This window comes from Chiroxiphia lanceolata, chromosome 7 (genome assembly GCF_009829145.1).
Source record: "Chiroxiphia lanceolata isolate bChiLan1 chromosome 7, bChiLan1.pri, whole genome shotgun sequence".
NCBI lineage: Eukaryota > Metazoa > Chordata > Aves > Passeriformes > Pipridae > Chiroxiphia > Chiroxiphia lanceolata.
This window is the reverse complement of record NC_045643.1, coordinates 35,808,651-35,833,730: the sequence shown is the minus strand read 5'-3', so window position 1 is coordinate 35,833,730 and position 25,080 is coordinate 35,808,651. Positions and strand designations below refer to the sequence as shown.

At 37.2% G+C, this 25,080-nt stretch overlaps 1 protein-coding gene across 1 annotated transcript in view; it reads right to left on the bottom strand.

Annotated features, from left to right (window-relative positions):
• The window catches only part of ARHGAP15 (Rho GTPase activating protein 15), a 331,243-nt gene that overhangs the window by 118,620 nt on the left and 187,543 nt on the right, over nucleotides 1-25,080 (bottom strand). Inside the window, exons 9-10 of the mRNA XM_032693775.1 lie at nucleotides 20,678-20,800; nucleotides 11,398-11,496 (exon numbers count right to left, since the gene is read on the bottom strand). Coding sequence (XP_032549666.1) covers nucleotides 11,398-11,496; nucleotides 20,678-20,800 — 222 coding nt within the window. The remainder of the gene's footprint in view (nucleotides 1-11,397; nucleotides 11,497-20,677; nucleotides 20,801-25,080) is intronic.

Below are 25,080 nucleotides of genomic sequence, written 5' to 3'. Positions count from 1 at the left end.
ATTGCTCAGGGACTCCCCAAAAGAGGTTGTTTAAGTATAGTCTGAAAAGGAACAAATTGCTTCTTACTTTGAAATATGCAAATTTAAAAATCTCAATGAAATACAAATAATAAAACTGAAACATAACTGAGATGTGGAAGAAATACATAATAATATTGACTTCTCATAAGAAAAACCTTAGTTGCTGGCAATAAAATGCACTGGATATCTGTCAGTTGAATTTTGGCTTAAGTAAAAGCATAAATATGAGTATCATTCGATATTTTCATGGAAGATAATTGTTTTAAGATTTGAAGCTACAGGAAGAATTTTGATTTGAATCATTGTCTTTGTATCTTAATGCTGACTGTGACCTGGAATGATGTAAGGAAGGTAGAAATTCAATCTCATCCCTTTCACTAGGGTTCACATAGACCCTCTGGTATTCTGAGGGCTTGGAAAGACAAAACTGGCATACAGGGTTTTCCATATCTAATTTCCTTCCTTGGTGAAAATTCCCATAATTATTAATAACATTTACTATAGAGACATCCAAGACACTTGCAAAGTTTTTAGCAGAAATTTACTGTAAGCTGTGGACTTTGTGTCTTTAATGTATGCTGTATCAGAATACAAAAATGCAACTGAAATACAGATAATAAAAGGCACTATTGTGAACCATTTCTAGTGTGCAAATTCAGATACTCTTCAAACATCCATGTATCATGAGGCTTTGAAAATTTTCAAAAAACATTGTGATGGTAGAAGTGCTCCTGTGCACAAAGCTCTGTCACTGGATCAGTGCTGGTTATGACCAGAGATCAGCCACTGCTGCGAGGACAGTCCTGCAGGTCATGGATCAGGGCATTGAATAAAATGTTTTGTGAACTCCTCTGGTTTAGTGGTAAAGTAGGAAAACCTGCCTGCTTTAAGAGCACCCTTCCAGCACCTTCCACCTTCCTGTTTGGATTCAAGTCTGTCTTGCAGTTTATTTGGGCTGGAGAATTTGAATGATTTTGTTTTCAGTGGTCAGCTTGTTCAAAGTTAAGTTTATAGGCTAAGTCAAAGCAGTTTTCAGTAGAGAAGGATGTATCTTATCTTTCTACTAAGGTTTATTAAAAATATGTAACACCTGATAATTTAACACCAAATGAGTGGCTGCTAAATTTCCCCCTCTCTTTGTCTCTGTCTCACACACACAAACATAGGAATGCTTCTCTCCTGCCAAACTATGTGCCAAGATTTTGTTCACTTTAATCTCAATCATATGAGTTAGAGAACCATGAAACAAAGTTTCGACCAAGTATGCTTACAGATTTTTAGTTCTAGTGGCTCCACGGGGCATCACTACAAGTACACTCAGGAACTTTTCTCATTAAAGATTTCTAAGCTGATCCGTTTTCCATTTAAGTCGACATGAGCAGTATCACCATGAAGAACTCAACACTTGCTAACTGATACCATACACTCATCAAAATTATTTCATTTCTAAGTAAACAAAAAGCTGTGGTACCTCCAACACCATTGTGTGGTTGCTGCTGGCACGGGAAAGCCAGCTGGTGGCAGCTACTTTGGCGCGTTATGTCACGTAACACCATGTCAGCTCAGGGCTGACAAATAGGAACATATGGTTTGAAATTTTGGGGGGAATTTTTCCTGGGGAGGTGGAGAAAAGGGGCATGGAATAGCCCTTGTCTTTTGAGGACTTTCTAATCTTCTGAGTGAACCCATCTCAGAGAAGACCCATCACCTTACCCTTGGTTTGGAGGGCTGCATGGTAATGTTGAGAACCACAGTATCACCTGTAAGCGATAATCTGGGCAACTGAACAAGTTCCTGTTCTTTGTTTTTAAATCCTGAGAGAAAATTTGTGTATTTACATCTTTTTGCAAATGTATAAAGCTGAAGGCCCTAAAACAACAAAACACTGAGCCATTTCCTCAGCTGTAAGGAACAACTATTGACCACAGAAAACATCTGGTCAGATCCTTAAAGAGAAGGCTCCATTTGTCTTGATGGACAGAGGCTTGTATCAATAAAGCAGGAATTATAGGAAGAAATAGCCTATATTCATTGCAAAGCAGAATAAGCATGAGAAAGCAGTTTCTGATAGCAATATCTGTTTCTCATGAATTTTCTCATGAAATTTCAGTTATTTGAAATGCATCACCTCTGACAACAAAAAAAGAGTACATGAAGGAATCATGAGAGAGCTGTATCTGGCTGGCTGGAGCAGCTCAGGATCCAAGAGGTATGGTTCTGTTGTGTTATGAAACCAAATGCTCACATTTTGCTCTCATTTACATATATGTCATTCCTCCCAAACCAGGGAGCATTGTTTGAGCAAAGACAAAAAGAACTCAGTTTGCTATATAATTACATCCATGATCCATGTGGATCCTGGTTATAATAAAACAATCTTGCTGAGTGAATATACAACTGGAGACCTTTGAATTACTTGTTAGTTCCTTGGGGCTTTATCATGCAGGAGCCAGTTTAGGGACAATTTTGTTACTAGATTGCAAACAAAATCAGTTTCATAATTTCAGAGGAGCAAAACAAGCTAAAAAATCTTTTCTTAAAGAAGGGAAAGCCTTGGCATAAAGCCTCCTTTTAAAGCTGCCCTCCTTTGCCCTGTACCTTCCTCCTGTTGGTACAATTTCTCTCACTTAGGTATCAATCCCATTAGTCTGCAGTATTATATGGTTAAAACATTGATGTAACACAAGCTGCTACAGCAAATAATTGAAGTAATAAAATACAACTGCAGTTATTTGCTCTCTTAAATTGTAGGCAGAAAAAAAAAAAGGAGAGGGTTTGTTTTTTTTTTAAACTGACCCCACAGTGTTGCATACAGACAGCAAAACTTCTTTTTTAGCGTGTTTTCTTTTCTTGCTGTAAAACTTTTTTGAAAAAAATTGTCGTGCAGTTGTAGTAACTTGTTTTTTTTCCCACAGGAAAAACGATCAGTTTGCATTGTGGAATTATGCCTTCATAACTTTATTTTAAAAATATAACTTTATATTTAAGCAAGAGAGATATTGAAAGAATCTGAAACTACACCTCTTTTTTTTTTTCCTTTAAAGAAACTTGATGGACTTAGTGTGTGTTTGTGTATGTGAGTGAACATATCCTCCAGGCTAAGACTCATTTTGTCAAGTGTTAGCCCAAAGTGTTCTATTAATGGCTGAACTGTAAAGTCTGACTAAATGGGGTTTGCAGTGGAAATCCTGCCAGCTCCTTGCCTGTGTGTGTGCTGTACTAGGGCATAGAGCCTCACAGCCTTGCCTTATTCAGGAGGAAAAGAGAGGATTTTTATCTCTGTCTTTTTACCTTTTTCATGGCTAGGAGGTGGATGCCCTCATGTGTGAGCTTCCCTGAATCTGCCTCTTACCAGGGGGTATGTCAGGACCTTCATTCTCTCTTTGGCACAGAGCAAGCAACACACACAGTGAGCTGGCTTTAAATTTCTCTACACTTTTTGTTTCAGCGCGTACAAGTGTCAACTACTTGATTTACAAAGTGTATTAACATTATTTTAATATCTAGAATACATTGTTTGATTCTTTTTTATTTCGTAGGTTAAGTGGTTTGTTTTATTTATTAAGCCTATTGAACAAGATTTTATGGAAAATTCAGAAGACAAAATGCCCTGTTTTCTTCTACATGTTCACAAATAGATATATTATACAATGCTAGAAAAAGGCAAAAGGCCAAACTCATCTCTGGTGTAATTCCAGTAAAAGCAATAAAATTACACAAGGCATGAATTTGGCCCAGGCACTGTAAATGTTACTCTGGTGCACACCGAGTGTCTGCTTGTTGTTACTGGCACGGCTTAAAATACAAATCCCCCTTTTTTTTTTCATAGAAATGGATACATTTCTCTGGAACAGATTAATCAATGAACCAGGTATCAGGTAACTATGACAAAGACAACAACTGCTTCAAATGCCTGCCTGTTTTATGGCTTTTTCTTCTTCTAACTAACTTAGAGTCTCTGTTTTCTGATTTTTAAATAATTATGTATTTTTTCTCTTTTGTGTCTTGCCATTGCAAAGCTTTTATTCCTTTTTTTTTTCCAGTTGGATTTTTTTTTTTTTTTTGCTGTTGTCTCCTTTTCTCTAATTTGTCTTGTATGCCCTTCCGTGATGTTTCCTGTTGACACTTCTTGATATTTTTTCTAACTCAGAATGTGGCTTTCTAGCAGACACAGAGGCCCCAGAGTGAATACCCTTCAGAGCCAACTCTGACTTGGACCTTGCACAACACTATTAACTGGCTCTTACTCTAAGAAAGGTGGCTATAGCGGGATTGCCTGAGCCTGAAGACAGAAATGGTTGAGGAAAGCTTGCCAACATGTTCGCACTGAATTCAACCGCTCTTAATTTCTACTCAAAAGAAGAATTTAAAAAAAAAAAAAAAAAAAAAAGCACCAAACATTTTAAATCACAAACTTTTTCAAGGGCTTTTCTCAGAACTTTGTTGTTTTATGTTGCATTCATCTGTATGTTTGAGTTTATGCTCGTTGGCCACTTTAAAGTAAACATAGTTCAATGCCCTCAGAAACAGATTTCTTCAGCCCATTAGAATTCCCTGAAAAAGGCTTTATCTGCTGAACTGCTGGATATTTTTGTGTGTGTGTAATTTTTTTTCTATCAGTTTGTTTCCTTTTTTTTTCTTTTCTTTTACATTCAGTGCATATAAAGGTTGAGAGCAGAAGCCTCCTTGGAACAAGATAGAATCATAAAAGACTTCAGGAATCTCATCACAAGCTAAACAGTACAAATTGCACATTCTTCATGGAAGTATTAGCTTTTAGTGCGTGCCTGGATCCAAGCATAATAGATTATCCCAAAGTGGGAAAGAATGAACAGTACAAAATTAGCAGAACTGGGAGCTCAGATCATTTGGTGGAGCAACATGATCTCTGTACTTTCAGGGTACTGAATTCTAAAGCCACTGGAAACAGTATGTAAAATTACATCAGAGTAAGCAAGGAAGCATGTGTAGGCCTGGGAGAATCAAAAAAGAGCTTGGAAAATACATTTCCAGAGGAAAATAAGTACTGAAGATCAGTGAATGAGCTTGTAGGAAACAAACTGCTATTCATGAAGAATTTCTTGCTTTGAGGACAGAAAGATACGACAGAGGGAAAACATAAATAAAATACATTTCAGTGGTTGTTCAGTGGCCAAGCACTGTTGGAGAATAATCCTGCACTCAGACAGAAATATAAAATGGCACAGGGTAGGTCGGTCTCCTGAGGTTTCCCTTCTTCTCAAGGAAGTCCTGCCAGAACAAATCCTTTATGCCACTGGCTGGTGGGTTTGGTCTAACCGTGCTGGGAGTAGCCCAGGAACAGTGCCCTTACTGGGAGCCCCAAGATGGTGGTGAACATACTCTGGCAGAACTACCCTGTACTTTCCTGCCTCCTCCCTCAGGTCCTTAGGAATGGGAATGAATTATTTTTGAGAACCAAATAGATAGAAATCGCTTAAGTTAAATGCACCCCTGAGGAGCATGTTGCTGAACACAGATCTGATACTGAGGAGTACTATAATGCATATAGGGATGGAGGTGGGTGGTGGAGTCCCCATCCCTGGAGGGGTTTAAAAGCTGTGCAGATGTGGCACCTGGGGACATGGTTTAATGGTGGGCTTGGCAGTGCTGAGTTAGTGGTTGGACTCAATGATCTTAGAGGTCTTTTCCCATATAAACAATTCTGTAAGCTTCCAGGGATTTTATACGGTGGTTATTAATCCATACCTTGGCTGTACATTCTGCCATCCTCACTGTTTTATAATCCACTAACTACACCATACCAAACACAATGATCCCAGCATGGGAGTCATCAGCTTTAGGAGGTGTTTGGGATATTTTCTTTTAAAATTTTTCTGCTGTGTTTTCCTCTGTTAGAAAATGAGATTGCATTAGACTGTTTTAAAAACTCATATTTTTCCTAGCTATATAAATATATTCACAATACTTTATATTTCTTAAAACTCATTTCCTCTTTGTTTAACTCCTTGAGATAAGTGAACTCTCCTCTGTGTAAACACTCTACCAGAATACTGACTACCTTTTAAGCGATATATGATTTAGAAGGTAATGAAATATCACTTTCTTTTTTCTTTTTTTTTATTATAAATAGGTTTTAAAGTGCTTTTAGCTGCACTTTAGCTTTTAGATTAAGAGATAAAACTGATGAAAGGGACACAACCTTCTGTCACAGGGCAGCATGGCATTTGGGAGGTGAGGTAGTTTAAAATACCATTTTTATCTTCATTTCTCTCCATTGGGATGACTGTATTTCTTTTATACATCCCATAAGGTACTTTATCTTTGCCATAAAGGCATTTTCTTCCTTAAACACTGAATATTCTGCAGTATGAGACTGTGTGTCTGCATGTCTGCAATGATCTTATGCACAATCAAAGCACAGCTAAGGACATTAAATTAATTAAAGACAAACCGAGTATTTATTTTAGGTGCTTTGGGGTGTCAAAATTTGGAAGCCTATGAGAAATCTGAATTTTTTAGAGCAATCACTTAAAAATTCTTGCAAAACCATATCTTCTTAAATATTGCATATCCAGTCTTTAAGTGCCTAAAGGTCCCTTCTGAAGTCTCACTGGTCCTACCTCAGCAGATCAACTCCCCCCCAAGCCAAAAGCTCATGCTCAGGAGTTTTTTTGTCACTGTTCTTATTTAACATGATTTGTTCACTGGGGCTCAGAGCAATGAAACCCAGTAAATAATACATTGGACAAACAGAGAAGATAACAAAAGGAAATAGTTAAGGTACTATAATAATTTTAGCCATTCTTTTTTCAGGTCACTATAATCTGCCCAAAGATAACTAATTGTTCAAAGTAAACATTCCACTCTGACCACAAAAGGAATCCATTACACAAACATATAATTCACAGTCATTTTTAGTGGGTTGTAAACAGTTTGGAATGAGCATAAAATGGGACAAAAATCAAAGTGAGCATTTAGAAATGAAAAAGTGTTTGCTACAAAAGGTCAGTCCCTTTACTTGGCAAACTATGTAGAAAAGCCTGGGAAAATGTTGAACACACAAGCAGTAAGGGAATTTTAAAGCCAACAACCTCCCTGTTTCTTTAAACAGACATCGGAACCTATAACTGGATCCTGTCAAACAAACGACAGCAAAAAAACATAACAGCTGCTAAGAAGTAAAGTTGAAAGATAAAGTTTTCTAAGCTAAGAACCTTCTAAGAAGTGGACTAAAGGTCTTTCTTAAATCTTTAAGCAAGGTTATGGATCCCAGGGTGGCTTTTAGGCATTGAATCAAATATGTAATTTTGTGTATCGTTCCTGTCAGAGCATCCTGTGCTCCAAGAAAAGCAACAGAAAACAGTATCTGCAACGTCCAGCTCTGAATGGGAACGGTACCTGCAATCATCAGCTTTGCTGGCTGCAGTGTCATTTTTCAAGTCATTTAGGTTGATTTGAGAACACTAACTTGGATTTGGGAATGGAGGGAGAAAATGAAGGATGTTTCAAAAGAGAGATGAAAGTTAAATTATATGTCCCTGGAGCATTAGGGATGTATTTCTTTACAAATCCTAAGTCACATTGGATACCCTCAATACGTTTCGGATACAGACTGCTCAGGGTGTTCATTTACTCTGTCATTAGACACACAGACAAATGATCTTCCCTGGAAAAGAGTTTAGTATCAGACTGTTTTCACACGATAAAACACTACTATGAGAAGTTCTGGATGGCATGTTGTTTAGGTACAACACAGACTGACATTTTAATTTTTTTTAATGCGTTCTACTCATGCCGTTCACATATTAAAAAAAAAAAAAAAAGGCAAAAAAAGAGACAGCCAAGACTTTTAAAGGGTCATGGATAACAAAATAAATAGGCGACTCCAGAAATGACTGGGAAGAATATCTGGCCTAGAAACACCAAAATGTCTTGCAATGGGCCCCACCCTTGGCAGGAGTGCTCAGCATGTGAGTTACAGCGCACTGGGAGGATTGTCCCAGGCTTTCCTCGCTGTACTGCTCAGCTCAGGGTTGGTGCTACCTGTCAGATGCTTCCCAGGGAGAAGAAAAAGCAGATTGAATACCGAATGAAATACAGGAATACAGACCGAAAAAGTCAGGTCAACAGATAGCCCCAGAGAAGCCTGAGGTCTACCCAAGGTAAGTAAGGATGGAAAATCAAAAGAAGACACTGAAAAACCAAGAAATATGCTCTTCCAGGAAAAATTTTCCCTTGAAATCCCTGAGAAAGTAGAAAATGAAGAAATCCTGGAGATTTTTGAGTATCCACTTTATTACTACAACTTGATTGCTGTATGGTACAGAATAATTCTCTCAGCCTCACTAGGTTACACCAAAGATATGAGAGATTTTTCTATTTAGGATGTTGCATGAGATACCAAGGCTACAACACTCTTGGCCAAGATACTGTTGACTTCAGTGGTACAGGTCTGGATAGCTCAATAATTGGGACTAGAAGTTCATCAAAAATTATGAATGAATAATTCAGTAATTATTATCAGTAATTCATTAGTACAGGAAGAATGAAGGGAAAAAAATGAGCTTGCTTAAAAAAAATAAAAATTAAATGTGACAATTGCCTTTCAAGTTTCCAGGAACAGGCACTTTTCTATTGCCTCTTTTTATTAAACTCCACTGTCAGCTCTGCAAGATGGTTGAGAAAATGGAGAAAGACCTGCTTCTCGGTCCTAGTTCAATAACTAAAAATACCAAAGGAGGCTGAAAAAAATGGAACTCACTCCATTTTTTTTCACATTCACAAGTGAATCCTTGTTGAATAGATAAATATGCATTATGGTATGAGCTTTTTAGAGCAGACCTTATAAAGCACCCCTGTCCTGAAATGGTGAAGAAGCAAAGTCAGGGATAAATGACCAAAATCTGATCTAAGTTAGAGCAGAATAGTAGCAGAATAAATATCCTTTTGATATTCATTTTAAAATAGTGTAACTAAACAGGAAATTTTGCCAATGGTTAATGCCAACCTCCACATTTTTATTCTGTGGGAGAATATTGCTACAGTTGGCTATTGTGTGTAACCTCGTCTACACAGGAAAATGTACTAATTAATATGGTTTATTCAGATCCCTGCTAGACTTTCTTTCTGTGCACAGTGATAATGCTTTAAAAATCAGAAAAACAAATAGAAAATCGGTAGGTGAATAATAATGAAATCCATGAGCTGATAACCAAGAACACAACCGTTCAGTGAAGTATGAATGTTTTGTAAGTAACATTTAGGGATGGTCTCCTAAGGTCTTTTTTTCCTAATAATCCTTTATCTTAAGCGAAGCACGCAAGTAACATTTTTGGTACAGTTACACTATGTAGATGATATATTTTCTAAATAGGAAAAAAAGCTTTTCTAGCCCAGCCAATATGCCAGCTGTACCGAGTATCTAGGCCATCTTACTAAGACTATGAAAGTAAACATACAGTTTTCATTAAATGTGCCTTTCCCATAATTGGTACATAAGTATTTCCCATGACTCTGCAGTTGAGTATCTTGGCTGGAGGCATATCTGGCCATTAAGAGGAGGGCTTCAGATCTGTTGAGTCTCAGCCATGCCGGGAGACTTGGCACCTCCACATACTGCTTCCTAATACCAACCCCGGTATAAAATGTCATCAGAAGCTTGCATAAACATTGGACTTAGCTTCACATAAATTACTGCTGTCCTGAGATAGTTTATGCCAGAACTTAGTAAAAACAACACTTTGGGTAAATAGAATGTGAGTAAATGCAAGCATCTTAATCCAAGAAAACGATAATAGAAAAAAACCCGCGTATCAAATATAAACTCATAAATATAGTGATAAAGTGAAATTTTTATTTCATGCCATATGATTAGCTTCTATTTACATGTTATACTAACTAAAAGGGGTAGACCTCTCTAAGTCACAGCAAGTTTGAAGGAAACACAAGAACAACAATGCAATTCTTGTAAGGATGAACTCCTTTGAAGGAACAGTGATACGTTTAGCTTCTAATATGAATACTTTTTTGATAATCACACAGACACTAAATATCTAAATATGTTTCTTGGATTTTTCTATTACAGTTCAGTAGTGCAGAAACCTCTGGCCTCACTTCTCCTGGGAGGAGTGGTTAGATACCACAAAACATCTATGAAATATCCAACGCATCTTTTGGAGAACCTGTGCTGAGATCGTAACCAAGCAGTCCTTTAGGCATGTTCTGCATGGTGTGGCATTTTTACAATCTAATCTCTGCCTTTCCTTTTCATGTTCTGAATTTCTCCTCACAATTCCTCCTCTATTAATAGTCACTTCACACGTTTCTCCCCTTTCTTTATCCAGCCTCCCTCCAAAAAAACCCAATGCTACTATCTCCCCCTACCGAACAATCTCCGATTTGTTTCAGTCTCTGACTTCCTGCCAGTGATTCTGGGAGTAATAATATCCCAGTGCTCTCTTTGCTGTATAATTAAAGCATGAATTTCCCTGAGTTTGAAACTTCAGGGTAGTTTTATTGCACCTTTCACTATAAAACCAGGTAACAATGGTGGAATTAAAATAGCTTTTTTCCTTTGCGGATAACACTCTAAGTATCTTTTTATTTTTCATGGGTTCTCTTGTTCTGAGACTCCAGTATATGGCAGTGACAATGGGTTCACCCAGCCTTATTCTGAAAATAAATTTTCTATCTTTTGCAAGATATATGTTTCCCCAGATCCCTGGAACAAGTTGTAAACTTGTAACAGATGGTGATGAAGCCTCACATTTTTATACAATACATTTTAAGATTCTGCATCTACCGCATGTACCTTCCAAAGAAAATGACCTTCAGTGAGAGAAGATACACTCTGCAGAGAGGAAGGCAGGCAACGGTGTTAAGTACATCTTTTTTATACTATAAAAATCCTTCTTATTAATCAAAACTTGTAATAAGGATGGATACTCATTCCAATAGTTTTATAATATCATGGCTTTTAAGAGAACTGTAAAAATTAGACACCTGCACTCATTAAAAAAAAATGGCCACATCAGAATAACATTTATTTTGGCTGAATGCAATTCGGGACTTAGGAAAAAGTATTGGCGTTACACTCACCAGAGACTTCAGAATGAAAGTTACTGACATTTTATCGACATTTAGCATTTACTTATCCAGAGAAAGACTAAACCAACAACATGTCAAACAAAATATAAGGAATAATCAGCATCAATGGGTGCTATTAGTGCCTTATCGTATGAAGAAAATGAAGATACAAAATGTGATATATTTCAGTTCATAACTATATTACGAATTGAACTGTCTTCCTGCCCTGGAAGTCTGAGTAGAGTTATGAGGTAAAAGTTTTGATTACTATCAGAAAAAAAAAAAAGTATTAAATAACAAGATACGCACCTCTTTTTTCAACAGCTTTTATGCACAGTCTTACAAACTGAGGGACTGTAGATTTCTCGTGCTCACAGACCAAGTGCAAATGGGAACCAAAAATTTGATCTAGATTTGGAAAACAAGAGGAAAATACATTAAGAGATATTATTAGTAGTGGGACTTTTGTCTCTTCTCAGCTTGCCTATTAATTTAAAACTCAGATATCGAAGATAGACAGGCAAAGTTGGAAGAAAATCCTTTTTGAGTCCTAGTGGTCATTAGCTTCTGCCACAGAACCAAATCCCTCAACATCTGCTGCTCACAGTGTTTGGATACTTCCCTCTGGATTCGAGTTTCAATTTCTACTTACACCATGACCTTGACCTTTCGAGGGCTTGGAGATCTCTGGACCTGCCATAAAAGACGTGACCATATGTTTGGACTTGCCATAAAAAAATGAAGGCCTTTCTAGAGCCACAAATCCCTCACTTGTTGATTGTAAAATCCTACATGATACCAACTACTGGTCCAACCTAGAAACTCATCTTGTTGGGTGGCCTGTCTCTTCCACACATTTGGAAGTTCCACTTTTGCATGGAGTACCATAGAAGTGAAAGGGCTTCATTACATTGCTTCGTCAGGACTTAGTACCATTTCATCTCATCTTTACAAAAGCTTTTTTTTTTTTTAATCATCAAATTAACTGCTTAAAAAAATAGAAGATACTAGATATCTTTGGATGAGGACTGCATCTTACACCAAGTCTAACTTTCAATTAGTGTTACTTCCTTCCTGAATAAACATTTAAACAGACAGTGCTACCTTTTAGGTTTTATGATTTCAAAGTTTTGCTGAACTTTGTATGTTGATCTTGAAACATATCTGTATGAGCAGGTTGAACTCTTCAGATTACTAATTAGCTCCCTCCACCTCATTTCCACTCTATATGTTTGAGAAATTATGAAAAGAGCAATCAGTAACAGGGACGATGTCAGCTAGAATCAGAATGAATCAAACAGATGAGAGGAACTACTCAATAGGAGGCAGTTAAATGCTGAAACAATAGGAGCGTACTGTCATCATTTATCCAGAGAGACGGTCTCCATATAGCATTTCAACAGAGTACTACAGTTTGTAAATTGGTGTAGAGGCTCTGAAAATTATTGTATAGATGGCTGGAGGGTGACAGCACAAGTCTGGGCTCTGCACAGCAAACCCAGCAGCAGCTCTTGCTCTCCTCTACAGCTCCCATGGCACTAGGTGTTTCCTCTGTACTCAGTCCCACCACCTTCCACCATAACCAGTTGGAGTGATTCTTCCTCCCAGCAGCACAATTTTCCTCACTATGTTAGTGGGGAGCAAAACTCCCATTTTTTTATTTCCTGCTTTGCAAGGGGCTTCACTTTCCTACAATTAATCCCTACTATTTCACACTCATCTTAGATTTCAAGAGCAACTCAGTTGCTTTTTCTTTCCTAATACCTCAGAGCAGGGAACACGACGACAGAAACAAGGTGGGGCGCAGGGGATGGTTTGGACTTCTCGAGATGCATCGGGGAAGTTTATTCCAACACCTCCCAATGCGTGTGATCTGCATTCTGAGAGAGTACACCAAAGCCTGAATATAAGTTAGTCAGAGTTTGGGCTGCAGAAGGGATGGAGGACTGGGTTCACAGAACTGCACCGAGGAAGGTTGTGTGCATGTGTGGCGTTAAGCATTAGCGAACAGTCTGTTACATGTTTTGGGGTTATGTTTCTGACAAAGCACAGTCTGGTTACATTTTCTTCATAAAACATTTATAGCTGCCTTCAGTGGTAATTATACTTACAGAGATTTATGATTAAAATGTACTAGCACTTCCTCTTTTGACATCTTAATTGTTTTTCAAAATTTTAGCAAAGACCTGTCAAATTCTTCGCATAATACGGAATAGTCTCCAATGTAAATTATGTTAAAAAGAAGTAAAAAAATGTATCTTATTTGGTGGACAAAGACACTTGTAAACAATTTCAGAAGCAAAACAGGCAAAGAGCTGCACTGTGTTTAGATGGCAACATATGAAGGACTGAAACAAAATTAATGCATGGCTGTTCAGCAGCTTCTCTTCTGTGTTATAACCACTTTACAACCAACTTCTAGGATTATTTCACAGTCACTCTTTCAATCTCCTATATGCATACAGAATATTTGGTATTTCTGCGAAGAAATTTTGAAAAGGCTGAAAACAGTCTGGCAATTCTCACCTAGTCCATTACTTCATTTCTTGATGCAGACTCTATATATTGAGCAAAATATTTCACCTCATTTTATATACCTTTCACTGCATGTATATAGTCACATCCTGTACCCTGCAGTTAAGCTTTAAATCACCTCTTCTTTAGAAAACAGGCACTCAGGGTTTTTGTCTCAGATGAAAGGGCAGCAAAACAGCATTAATTGTTCCTGGGCATCAAAATAGACTATGGTAAAACAATAGCACACAACTGCTTTGGAGGGGTTTTCCACCCTTCTAGAAATTCATGGCCATTTATAAGTACATGATCCCATAAGTCATCCAAATACTCTCAATTCTGGGTAGTCCCGAACCACAAATTCTCTGACTCTCTCTAATCGATTGATTTTTTCCTGGATCTGTTTCTGCACATAAACATGGGAATGGCAGTAGTTACACTACCATATTTACAATTGCAGAGGTCACAGGGATAGTTGAGGAAAACTCAGTTAAGTCTTTGTGTGGTATTTCAGAAACAAGGAATTATAAGAATGGCAAATTGGTAACTTTTGTAAGCTAGATTTATGAGTAACTAAGATTGAAATATTTTTTTTTATTCTTTTATAGATGTGTATATATATATTTTAAAACTAGTTTAAAGAAAAACTATCCAGAACATTTAAAAAAAATAAAAAATAATAGGAAAAGCTCCCAAGGGGATAAGGAAAGCAAAAAAACCTTTGTTTGATTTATTTGAGATAAGGCCCTCCAAAACTTCATTTTTTATGACTTGAAAAAAAAAGAGATGTACACAACACTCCTAACCTCTTGTTATGACAGTTTATGTTTCCTATCCAGCTTATTTAACTCAAATGCCTGGGAAATAGACACAATTACCACCTTATGGAATGCTACTTAACTTTAAATGCTCCCCTCTGAATAGAAATCCACTTTATCTTCTCAGAGTTATTCCAGTTTCTCAGGAATTATTTCCTCTATAGGCTCCTGAAATGCTCTTGTTTCATCATTTAAAAATTTAAACTAACAATTGTTCAGAAATATCTTTTATTAGAACAAAGGCAATTCCCATGCAATGGATTCTGTTCACAAGAGCTCGTACAAAGGAGCTGCATACTATGCCCATATACAGCTTTAATCATTCACTCTTTCAGCTGTTATCAATTTAAAACCAATGAAACTCCCACACTGAGTCCATTTGAGCAGTCAATTTTAATATCTTGGGGCATCTGTAGTTATTCTGAATTGGCTGCAAAAGCAGAACTAACAAGTTAAGCTCTAACCATAAGTCTACATCAGGCTGGTAAACCATACATCAAACACCGACAGTTAGTCAATACTGTTGTATGAAAAACCAACAAGCATTTTTAAGAAGAGCAATATATTCATAATATGTTTGGTGGTATGGTTTACATTACACATCCCTCCTATCTGCACATTAAAAATTTGGTAGAAGATGGTGAGGTGTGTGACAGCTTTGCACATGGATATAAAACCAGACACCAGAAGAGTAGGGAATGGACATTCACAAGTTGTGTAATATAAAATGGTGATGGTGATTACAGCTGCAATGAACTGGCCGTTCTGGGGAGCTTCAAGTTTTCCCTGAGCCTGACAGAGCTACTTCTCTTTTTTTTTTTTTTTTTTTTTTTTTTTGAGTAGCTCTTGCAGGCTGCAGCAAAGCCACTAATCCTGAGCTGCAGAAATCTCGACTATGGGAGACAATACTTCTGGAAGAGAAACAATTAAAACAAAATCACTAAAGCCACATCCTCACTGAGAATGTCATTGTTTAACTGTTTTGGATGTACACGGATGAGATGTGGCCACACTTGGAAGGAACTCATACTTCAGTGTTTTTTATTAAAAAAAAAAACAGGGAAGGGCATGGCTAATACTCCCATTTCTCAGAGAGAAGCTTAAATTCTGACATGAGAGGAGGTAATGTAATGGTACAATGCCCAAGTTTTTAGAAACATGAATTATATCTATGTAATCCTGTGTCTTTCAGGAACTGAATTAACTCTGCTACATCTGGATTTGAGCTGCTGGACTACCAGAGCTCTGTATCAACATCCAAGTTGTTTGTTTTATTTGTATCTCTTTGAATGTTGGGAGGGAAAAGACAGAAGGAGAACAAAAAGACAAAATAATAGAGGAATGTACAGAGAGAGGAATGGGACAGTAGGAAGCACAACAGAGAATTTTTTGGATGGGGAAGTGATGCATTTGGGGCCATATTCTGAAAGGTGACTTCTAGCTGCTCGATCTCTAGAGTCAGACACATTAAGTCAGACATTAAAGTGACACTGATCCCAGACTGGGGCTCCAAATAATGCCATGACACTTTTACAATAAGTGGGGTAGGTCCTCAGCTGACTGAAGTCGGTGAGGTTGTCAATGGAGCTCCCCTGATTTATGCATACTGGGAATCTTGCCAGTCCTTTTAACTTGGAGATTTATTATATATCACTGATCTGTGGTGGTCATCAATTTAAAAAAAATTATATTTGTGAACAGTTAGTATTAAGTGGCATATGAGCTGCCAGATTTGTTTCACATTCTCAGAAAAAGGGAAAATAGTGCTATAGACACAGGTCTCTCTTAAGAAATTCTGGTGTTTTACTTGGGATAAGAGCTCATTTGAATTCAAAGAGAGTGTGCCTGCTGTAGTCCTCAAAACAGGTCTCCAAAATCATGTCTCTCAGACACATGATGTGACTCTTGGGGATGGTCCTGTGCAGGGCTAAGGGTTGGACTCAATGATCCTTGTGAGTCCCTTCCAGCTCAGTATATTCTATGTTTCTGTGACTTTGTGATTTCTGAGCATCATGTCAAAGGAACAAATCACTTTGTCCACAGGGTTTGGGTAAAGTATTTCCAAATGTCCCTGTCAAAGAAAGAAATACCCTTGTGACCCATTGTCCCTGCAAGTCAAAGGAAACATTTCCTAACTTTCCCTGAGTTATGATGGGCACCAGATCACTTGCAAAATTCCTTCACAACCCACAAGAATTACAGAACACACCAAAGGTAGGTCTTAATCTGCTCTTGGACTTCTCATGAGCGTTTCACTCATTATATTGAACCACTCTAAGGTCCATTGAAACATATGATGCAAAGAAGACATTTTCCCTTGCCTGGAAATGAAATGGTTGGTGATCTCTGTGCTGCGATCTGCACAACCACCAACATATGCTGAGCCCTGTTCTATAGGCTATCAAGCCAAATCACAGCTAGTTCCTTTCACTAGCAATTGAGTGGCTTTTATTTTCATCTTGAAACAGTTGTAACCATTCCAATTCTTATGCTGTTTTGGTTTTTGCCTTCGCTTAGCTTATGAAATAAATTCAGTGAGGTTCCTTCAGTGTCTAGCATTTGGGAAAAAAAGATCCACCCTAAAAAAATAAAACCCAAATAAATTTCTTTCCAGCTGCATAGCTTCATTTTCCTCATTTCCCACAGTGTCATTTATGTTAAGTTGTTACTCATCCTTTTTTTACTGTTTACTGAGAATGTATTTTCTGATAGTCTTTTACCAACACAACCACCATAGCTTTAAAATCACAGTTCCACAGAAGACTTTTTCCTTTGTTGGACTAGAAAGCCTCAGAAATCAGGAAGTTAGCAGGCCAATATCAAGTTGAAGGTTGGCAATTCATTTTGGGTAATATTAAATCATGACAAAGCTCAAACATAAAGATCAAAGTTCAATTATAGACTATAAAACCGCTTTAAAAGAGAAGATTTATATATTATTTTTCTAGCATATTAGTGCAGATTCTGTAAATTCTGAGAATATTTCAATCCCGAGGAACTAAGGACCTCTGCCCTAGAGTATAAATTTGAACAGTTATTCTCAAAATAACACTGTTAAAATGGCAGACAGGGAACATGCCTCTTATTTACTATTTCTAGGTTGTGTGCACGTGTATATATATCTGAACATAAGTGTGCACAGAGACACAAACACATTACGCAAAGATCCTGAATTACATATCATCTCAAAAATTATTCAAAATGTTTCTAGACCAAAGATATTTTGTGTAAGCATGAGTGAGGTGGAACGAGGACTGATGATATTCATTAGAGCTCTTGCTGGAGCATGAAAAGCCCCAGTCACCAGCCCATCGCAATGAATGGAGCCAACGTGCTGTTTCCAGCTTCCTTTACTCATAGAAGTAGAAAGCAAATGGGACAACAATGACAAAAATAACTTTTTGTCATGTAAAGTGTCGGCACATCTTCATTTTCAGACCAACATGTAACTATCATTTACCCATTGGTCTGCTACACTCCCTTGTCTGATTGCTATCCTCGTTATTAGTCTCATTTGTTAACTCCCTACTTTGCTTTCTACATGGGCGTTTGCTACACTTTACATCAGCAAAGTTTGGTTAAGAGTTAAATGACAATCACGTAATTTCTAGATTTCCTGATAGCACTGTTGGCAGAACAAAATACCCCAGGAGATCAAACTGCTATTTAATTTTGAAGCCTGTATTCCCAAATTTGGTTAATGTGGAGAAATGTGTCGAGTCTCCTGGCCAAGTGTGTACGCATCAGCGACTAACAGAGCACAGAACTGTGTCTAAGTGAACTTACCACCTTAAAATGTATTTACTCATGACTATAATTTACGTGTTAAATTTATTGGAGTTTTGGTTCCAATGTGACATACAATGTAAAAAATCAATATAGATTTGAGAGCTTTATAGTGCCCCTGGCAAATATGAATAGCACTTGATGAAAAGTGAAGGTTCTCACGGCACCTACAGTGCCACTGCATTGGAGTAATTAACACCACACGCTTCACAGATATTTATATCAATTCTTCACCAGCACACAGAACAGCTCTTTGTCAGGAATTTGGTACCAAGATGTCCTGCAAGGCTTTATACACACTTTTATTATGAGCCCCTATTTTAAGGGATTTACAATTCTGACAGAAGTATTTCCCTGTGGGATAAAAGTTCGTAGGCATGTTCTCAGAGCTGGAGGAATTTTTTTCCTGTAAAAATTGGTTAACATTTTTTTCCCTTAAGAAACGAGCAAATAAATAGTTCTGAGAGGTTTCTGCAACCATTTAAGTCACCTTTAGAAAAATAAATAGATGCATCTTATAATACAAAATTCGGCAAGCTTTTCATTTAGTAATCTGGGCGGTTGCATTTTGCGATTTAAAAAATATTCTAATGTGAGCCTAAAAATTAACATTTAAAAGTGGTCTCTGCATAAGCACTGCAACTGCATTTTCATAACATTTTAACAGATTAAGGGATAAACTCTGGTGAAGACAATGAAGGAACCTTATCAAATGAGCATTTCACGTAGACTTACCGTAGATTGGAATTAAGCCGTGCTAACGAATCCTGCCTCATTTGCATGGCCAAAACCTAATCCTAATGAAACTTCATGGTAGATAACTAACATGTTTTCTTCATAGTTTGGTCATAGAACTGTGCGGGGTACTGATTCTGAATTACTGTGTCACAAATCACACATCTATGTTATCCCTGGAAGAGTATCCCAGGTAGAACGAAGCTATGTTTATGAATCAAGAGCTTAATGCAACTGTAGCCAAAACCAAATTCATCTGGCTTTCCTAGAGAAATGTATTAGAGAGTGGATTTGAGTTATGCTAATGAATCTGGATTTGTTAGCAGGGATCACATCTGATCCCTGTGTAACACCACAGGAGATTCATCAGCCACACTTTATTAAACCAAAAAACTCCCAGCCCTTAAATCCAGAAATTAAAAGACTATGAATTACTCCTCTATTACTGTAATAACTGAAACAAACTAACATGATGCATTCAAATCCCACCCTCAACTCACAAAGTACTTCGAGGAGGCAAAACTCTGATGTGTTGAAATCAGATACTACGAAGGTGTAAGCATAGATCCTGAAAGTTTGCTGTGTGAGTGTGTGCACACCTCACACACTCATATTGGTGCATAAATGACATTTTTTTCAAGGTTTCTGTGGCAGTTAGAAGCAGAACTCCATCATTAAGGCACATCACGGTTTCATTTAATGAAGATTTCCTTAGAGTAAACAACACTGCACTGAGCATCTCTGCATGTATCTAAAACATAAGAACTTAATTCATCAAATCTTCTTCTCTTCAGACATGGGCCCAGCTGGTGTTTAACTCTTGTGGCTGCTTTAGCTTATGCTGGCTAGGGTCAATCTCTTGGCTCAGGACAGACAAGTTTAACACACACTAGCAACACCCCTTGCCATTTTCGACACACCACTGCACCACTGGAAAACTCACCCTGGAGATTGACAGGGGCTGCTGGCAAAATGCCTCTTTCTAGTCAATTTGCATGTGCAGTTGTGGGTTTCACACATAATAATTTGGGAGTGTATAAATTTTTCAAGCATTGCTCCAGACAATATTTGAAAACATGACTTTAGTGGAATATTAGTGGTCAGAATGCTACTGCCTTCAACTAGCAGCTTCTTAGCAAAACACTTCTTGGATAAACTAACAAACAAGTTTTATCAGAGAAACAATTTTTTAAGGACATGTGTAAGTGATGGCTGACCAACTTAGCAAGAAATTGGAATAGGAAAAAAACCCACATATTCAAAGCACTTCTTATTCGCTGACATGTATTTTAAATTGTTAAAAATGGATCTTGTTGGTGAGTTAGAAAAATAATGAGAGAAGACAGCAGAAAGTATTCCAACAAATTAGTCAGCACAGCATCTGAAGTTCCTATTTTAGGTTCTAAAATATAAACTATCTCAGTGTTTTTTCTTAAAAAGAAATGGAGGTGTGCAACATGTTGATTTGCATTGTGTATGGTGTTAATTGGAGAGGCTTCTGCCGTTTGCACACCAAAGCAGAAAAATTGAAGCAGCAGTCAGGTATCACAGAGATGGATGTAACCATACATTGATTTTATATCTATATAGTTCAGAAGTGTAAGTTTTATGAGATACAGCAACAAACCCATATCTAAGAAGTGTTTGTCCAATGCACTTGCTCATCTGAGAGTCAAATGACCACTTGTGAATTTTTAATTTTTATGCCCCAAAAAAGTACGTAAGACCAAACACACCTTTAATAAGTCCCTTTTCTTGCAATGTTTTCAAGGAGGGTCTTCGGGAGATGAACTTCTTTAATCTGCTTTTAACTCGGTTTCTGTCATTTGTGTCAGAGGCACTGTAGTTCAACCTGAAAACTGAAAGAAATGAGAGGAAAACGCTTGAGTGAAACAATATTTCTAAACTAATAGTAGTTTGCTCAAGTATCCTTGGGAAATAGTGGCCATAAGCACCCCAGTAAAATCAAAATCATGCGGTAGGTCAGCAGTGGAGCTGGTTGGACATTGCAACCCATCTGATTAATACTTTTGTGAATAAACATGATGAGTTCACTCTGCCGGTTCTGCACGGAGCCCTGTTATTTATTGCCCATAAGTATTTGGATGGAGACCAGTTTACTCATGAAACGTTCACGAATCCCACAAGTTTCACATGGATGACTTCTCTGCTAAAACTCTGGACTCCAAGTGTGCTACGCACTATTAGCTGTGTACTACTTGTTATGAGAAAGGATGGATGGTTAGACCACTAGTGAAGGACTGAATTTTCTTGCCAAGATGGATTAAGAGTTATATATATATTTAATGCAGTTACAGAAAACATGGCTATGTGCCATGAAATGTGTGCAAGATGCATTAATTTATGGAAAGAAAAGTATTCCCGTCCTAATGATTATATTTTATTATATTTAAGCATTTACCAAGCTGAGAAACATTTTGAGCTCAATTTATTCCTGCTCTGCGTCAAAAAGACATAGAATCCAGTTGCAGAAAATCCCCTGGAGTAAGTTTGAAAGGCATAAATTTAACTTCTTCTCTGCTGAGGTGCTTACAGGGCACCATGATAGATATCAAAATAGGCCGTATTAGTAGGGAGCAGAAGTTTGGCATGCTCCAGAAGCTGCAGTGATGCCATGAAAAGACCTTTTCCAAAGTTTTCTCTGAACAAGCAGGTTTATAAAGATTTCTAAGAAATCACCTGAGACTCACCACCCCTGAATAACTCTTGTTCAGTGTCCTGAGCTCTCTCACCCTGCACTTTCCCCCAAATGCTGAGCAGGCTAATGCAGAAATCTACAGCCTCCCTTGGCAAGAGCCTTCAGCTGAGAGGGGGGTGGCTTCTGATTTCTGTGGGAAGAACAGCTTTCCATCTTCTCTTGTAAATCAATTAGCAGATCTATCAATCAATCAATTAATCCACCAAAATACAATATTCTCCACGAGGTGAGCTCGCATGAGGTGATCCATTGTCGCTTTGACAGAATATCAAAATAGTACCCTGGATAATTTAACTGCAGTTACAGAGATGCTCCCTGATCTCCCCATCCAGAATGAATCTCCTCTATAATACATTGATATCCATATAGAGGATCCAAGCAAAGAGAGAGAGCAAAATTAAAGTATGATCATTATTATCATTCTATGTTTTTAACAAGGCGTTTTTCATTAGTTATAAACAAAACCAGAACATTTAAAGGTGCACAATTATAAAACAATGGCAAGCTAAAATAACTGGTTAAGCAATAGCAACAACCCTGGAATATTGTGGTTTACATTACAAATCTGATTTTAACAGCCAAACTTATAAAATGGTTTATGCTTTGCTGTTGTCAAGGGAGAAAAACTTGCCAAATTGTTCATTTTAAGTAAATAGAACATAGCCAATTAAGGAAAGCAATATTTAAACACATGCCTATGATGATCAGAGCATAGTTTGCTTCTGATTTCACTACTGATTTTAACAGAAGAGTGCTCCATTTTCCCACAGCACTAAAATGACCCCACACATACTTCCACAAACTAGTAATCACACAGGACAAATAAAAGGACACTTTACTGGAAAATACATGGCTTGGTACAATAATCCATCACTTATGAAAACTAGAATTCACATTTTTTAATGGTAGCATTCTTGGAGTGATATATCATAGAATATAAAGATTAGCATTCAATTGATGGTTGGTGCTTTTTTAACATTATAGCGGAGGACTTTTTGTTCAAAATTGAGCAATCCTTGGCAGGGACAAGCTAAAATTCCAAGTCACTTGGCTGTGCTATAAAAAGAACAACAAATGGATGTTTCTAATTCTGCATCTTAATGGTACTTTGAAACAGTGAATTGTATTTAGTTTGGGGTCTCTTGCTGCTCAGGGTCATTCTGTCTGTAGAGATTCATACCTAGGTTGGCTTTTTCCTGAATTATAGTGGTGCTTCCTCAAATGATGCAAATGATGCAGGAGTGAAAATAGCACTTCAGATGCCTGTCACTTTTCCTGTTCTGTGGAACTCTGAAGCATTTTATGCCCACTTGAACTTCATATTTAACTCTGAGTCTAAACCAGATTAGTTAAGATGTTCCAACTGAAGTGCCCGCTGTCGTAATGTGAAGGGAAGGGCAGTAGGGGAAGATCCCTCTCTTTAGAAAGACACATTAACCTAGCAGGAAGTTTTATACCTGAAACAGCAATTATGGTGTTAAAACTACATCTAGAGGTAGGAATAATTATTGTCATGGATAACTTTGTTTGTACTATGTTGAGCTATACAGCACATAGTTCAAAACAACAGCAAAGCTAAAGTTGATGAATTTCTCATTTTATTCTATTAAATACATGTGAGTCACGAGAGAAAAACTCCAAGACTCCCTGAAATTCAAGGGTTCAGATAGCATGTTCCAAAACCAAGCTTAGCCAGAAATATTCTTGATGGGATCTCACTTAGAAATATTCCTTCTCTTGCCAAACCATTCTCGCGATATCCCCTCATTAAAATGATTTTGTTCTTACATTTGGAAATACAAAAAAGACCAACTGTTACTTCCAAGAGAAAAAAATAAAATAAAAAATCCCTCAAAAATTACAATAAATGTTTATTTTAATACCTCCCCTTTTAAATTTCAGGTTCTGGATTAGGCCAGGAGTATCTTTCATGAAGAAGAGCTGGGAAATGTCAAACGACATAAAAAAGTGGAAGGCAGTTCCACATAGAAGTAAAAATAAGACTCTTAAGGACCTAAGTATAAAATAATTATAAATTTCTCCTGCCAGTGCAAGTGCATCAAGGACAGTTCTATCCAGTAGCAAAAATGTAACCTGAGTATCTTCTGACTTTCAGGTTTGGCTGGTAATAATTTGAACCCTTAGATTTAGAAAAGCATTTCTGATGACTTTTGGCACTTTCTTAGGCCTCTATTTATTCCACGAGTGGGAAAAGTATGAAAGCACAAATGAAAAAGTGGTAAGATCTTTTCCTCAATTCTCTAGATACACCAAAGCAAAACAGCTTATCACATTAGGGAATTCAAATTGGGTACAAAAAGAAAATAGTATAAACATGTTTTTAGGACTAAAAGAAAGGACACATCTTTGGCCCTTAGTATTGGATAGCAATGTAATAACATTCACTGAATTGGTGGAGATAACTATGAGTTAAATTCTCTGAAAAAAAATTGTGCCAAGAAATAGCTGGACTGTCTTTTTTCTGGCCTATATAAATCTTCTGAACACTTACTGAAATAGAGCCTTAGTATTCTTAATAAGATACAAATAACAGAAGTATCACATAGAAGAACAAAATGAAGTATATAAAAGAGTTTCTACCCAAGAAAAGAAGTGGAAGGCAAGAATTAATGCAATACCTCCAAATGACACATTTCTACAGAAATGGTACCTTCAGAGTCAATGAAAGTTTTGAGGTGCACAGACAAAGAATTATTTGTCAACATTCAATGCTCTTAATTTTATATATGATGCAATGAGTTTAAACATACTTTAGTTCAATCAGGATTAAGCAGTGCTGACACGTTTGCAAGGTAAAGTTACAGTAGCTTTTCTCCAGAATTTTGGCATGGCCACAACTAAAAGAACTTGGTCGGACACAAACCTCTTCAGGGCAAGGGTCAAAATGTTTATGAGATTACTTTCTGTGAATTTATTCGTGTACCTAGACAATATATTTCTAGCAGACCGTTTTTTCTGGGTGTGATGTTCTGGGAAGAGCCTGAATGATTCAGAGAGGAAAATGCTTTAATATATCCTAAATAGCTCCATACTTATTTGGTAAGATTTTGTAACTCATATAACAGGCTCTCACATTCCTTCCAATGACTTTTATTTCACTCATAATTTACAAAATATTTATACATAATCCCAAGGGTCTACCTATGATTAATTCCTGCCAGGTACAGTATATCTGAGCAATTCCAATGTGTTGAAAGCATTGGTTTTTGAAGAACTATCCATTAAAGACTTTCTGAACTGTGACAATGGATATTGACAGTGCTTGTCAGACTAAAGCACTATTGATTGTCTCACATCATGTGTATTGCAAAACCAATTTCTTTCAAGTACCTCTTCCTAACTGAAATACATTATTACGATGCCTATCTGTTTATTATAACACCCAAAATTATTGTATGT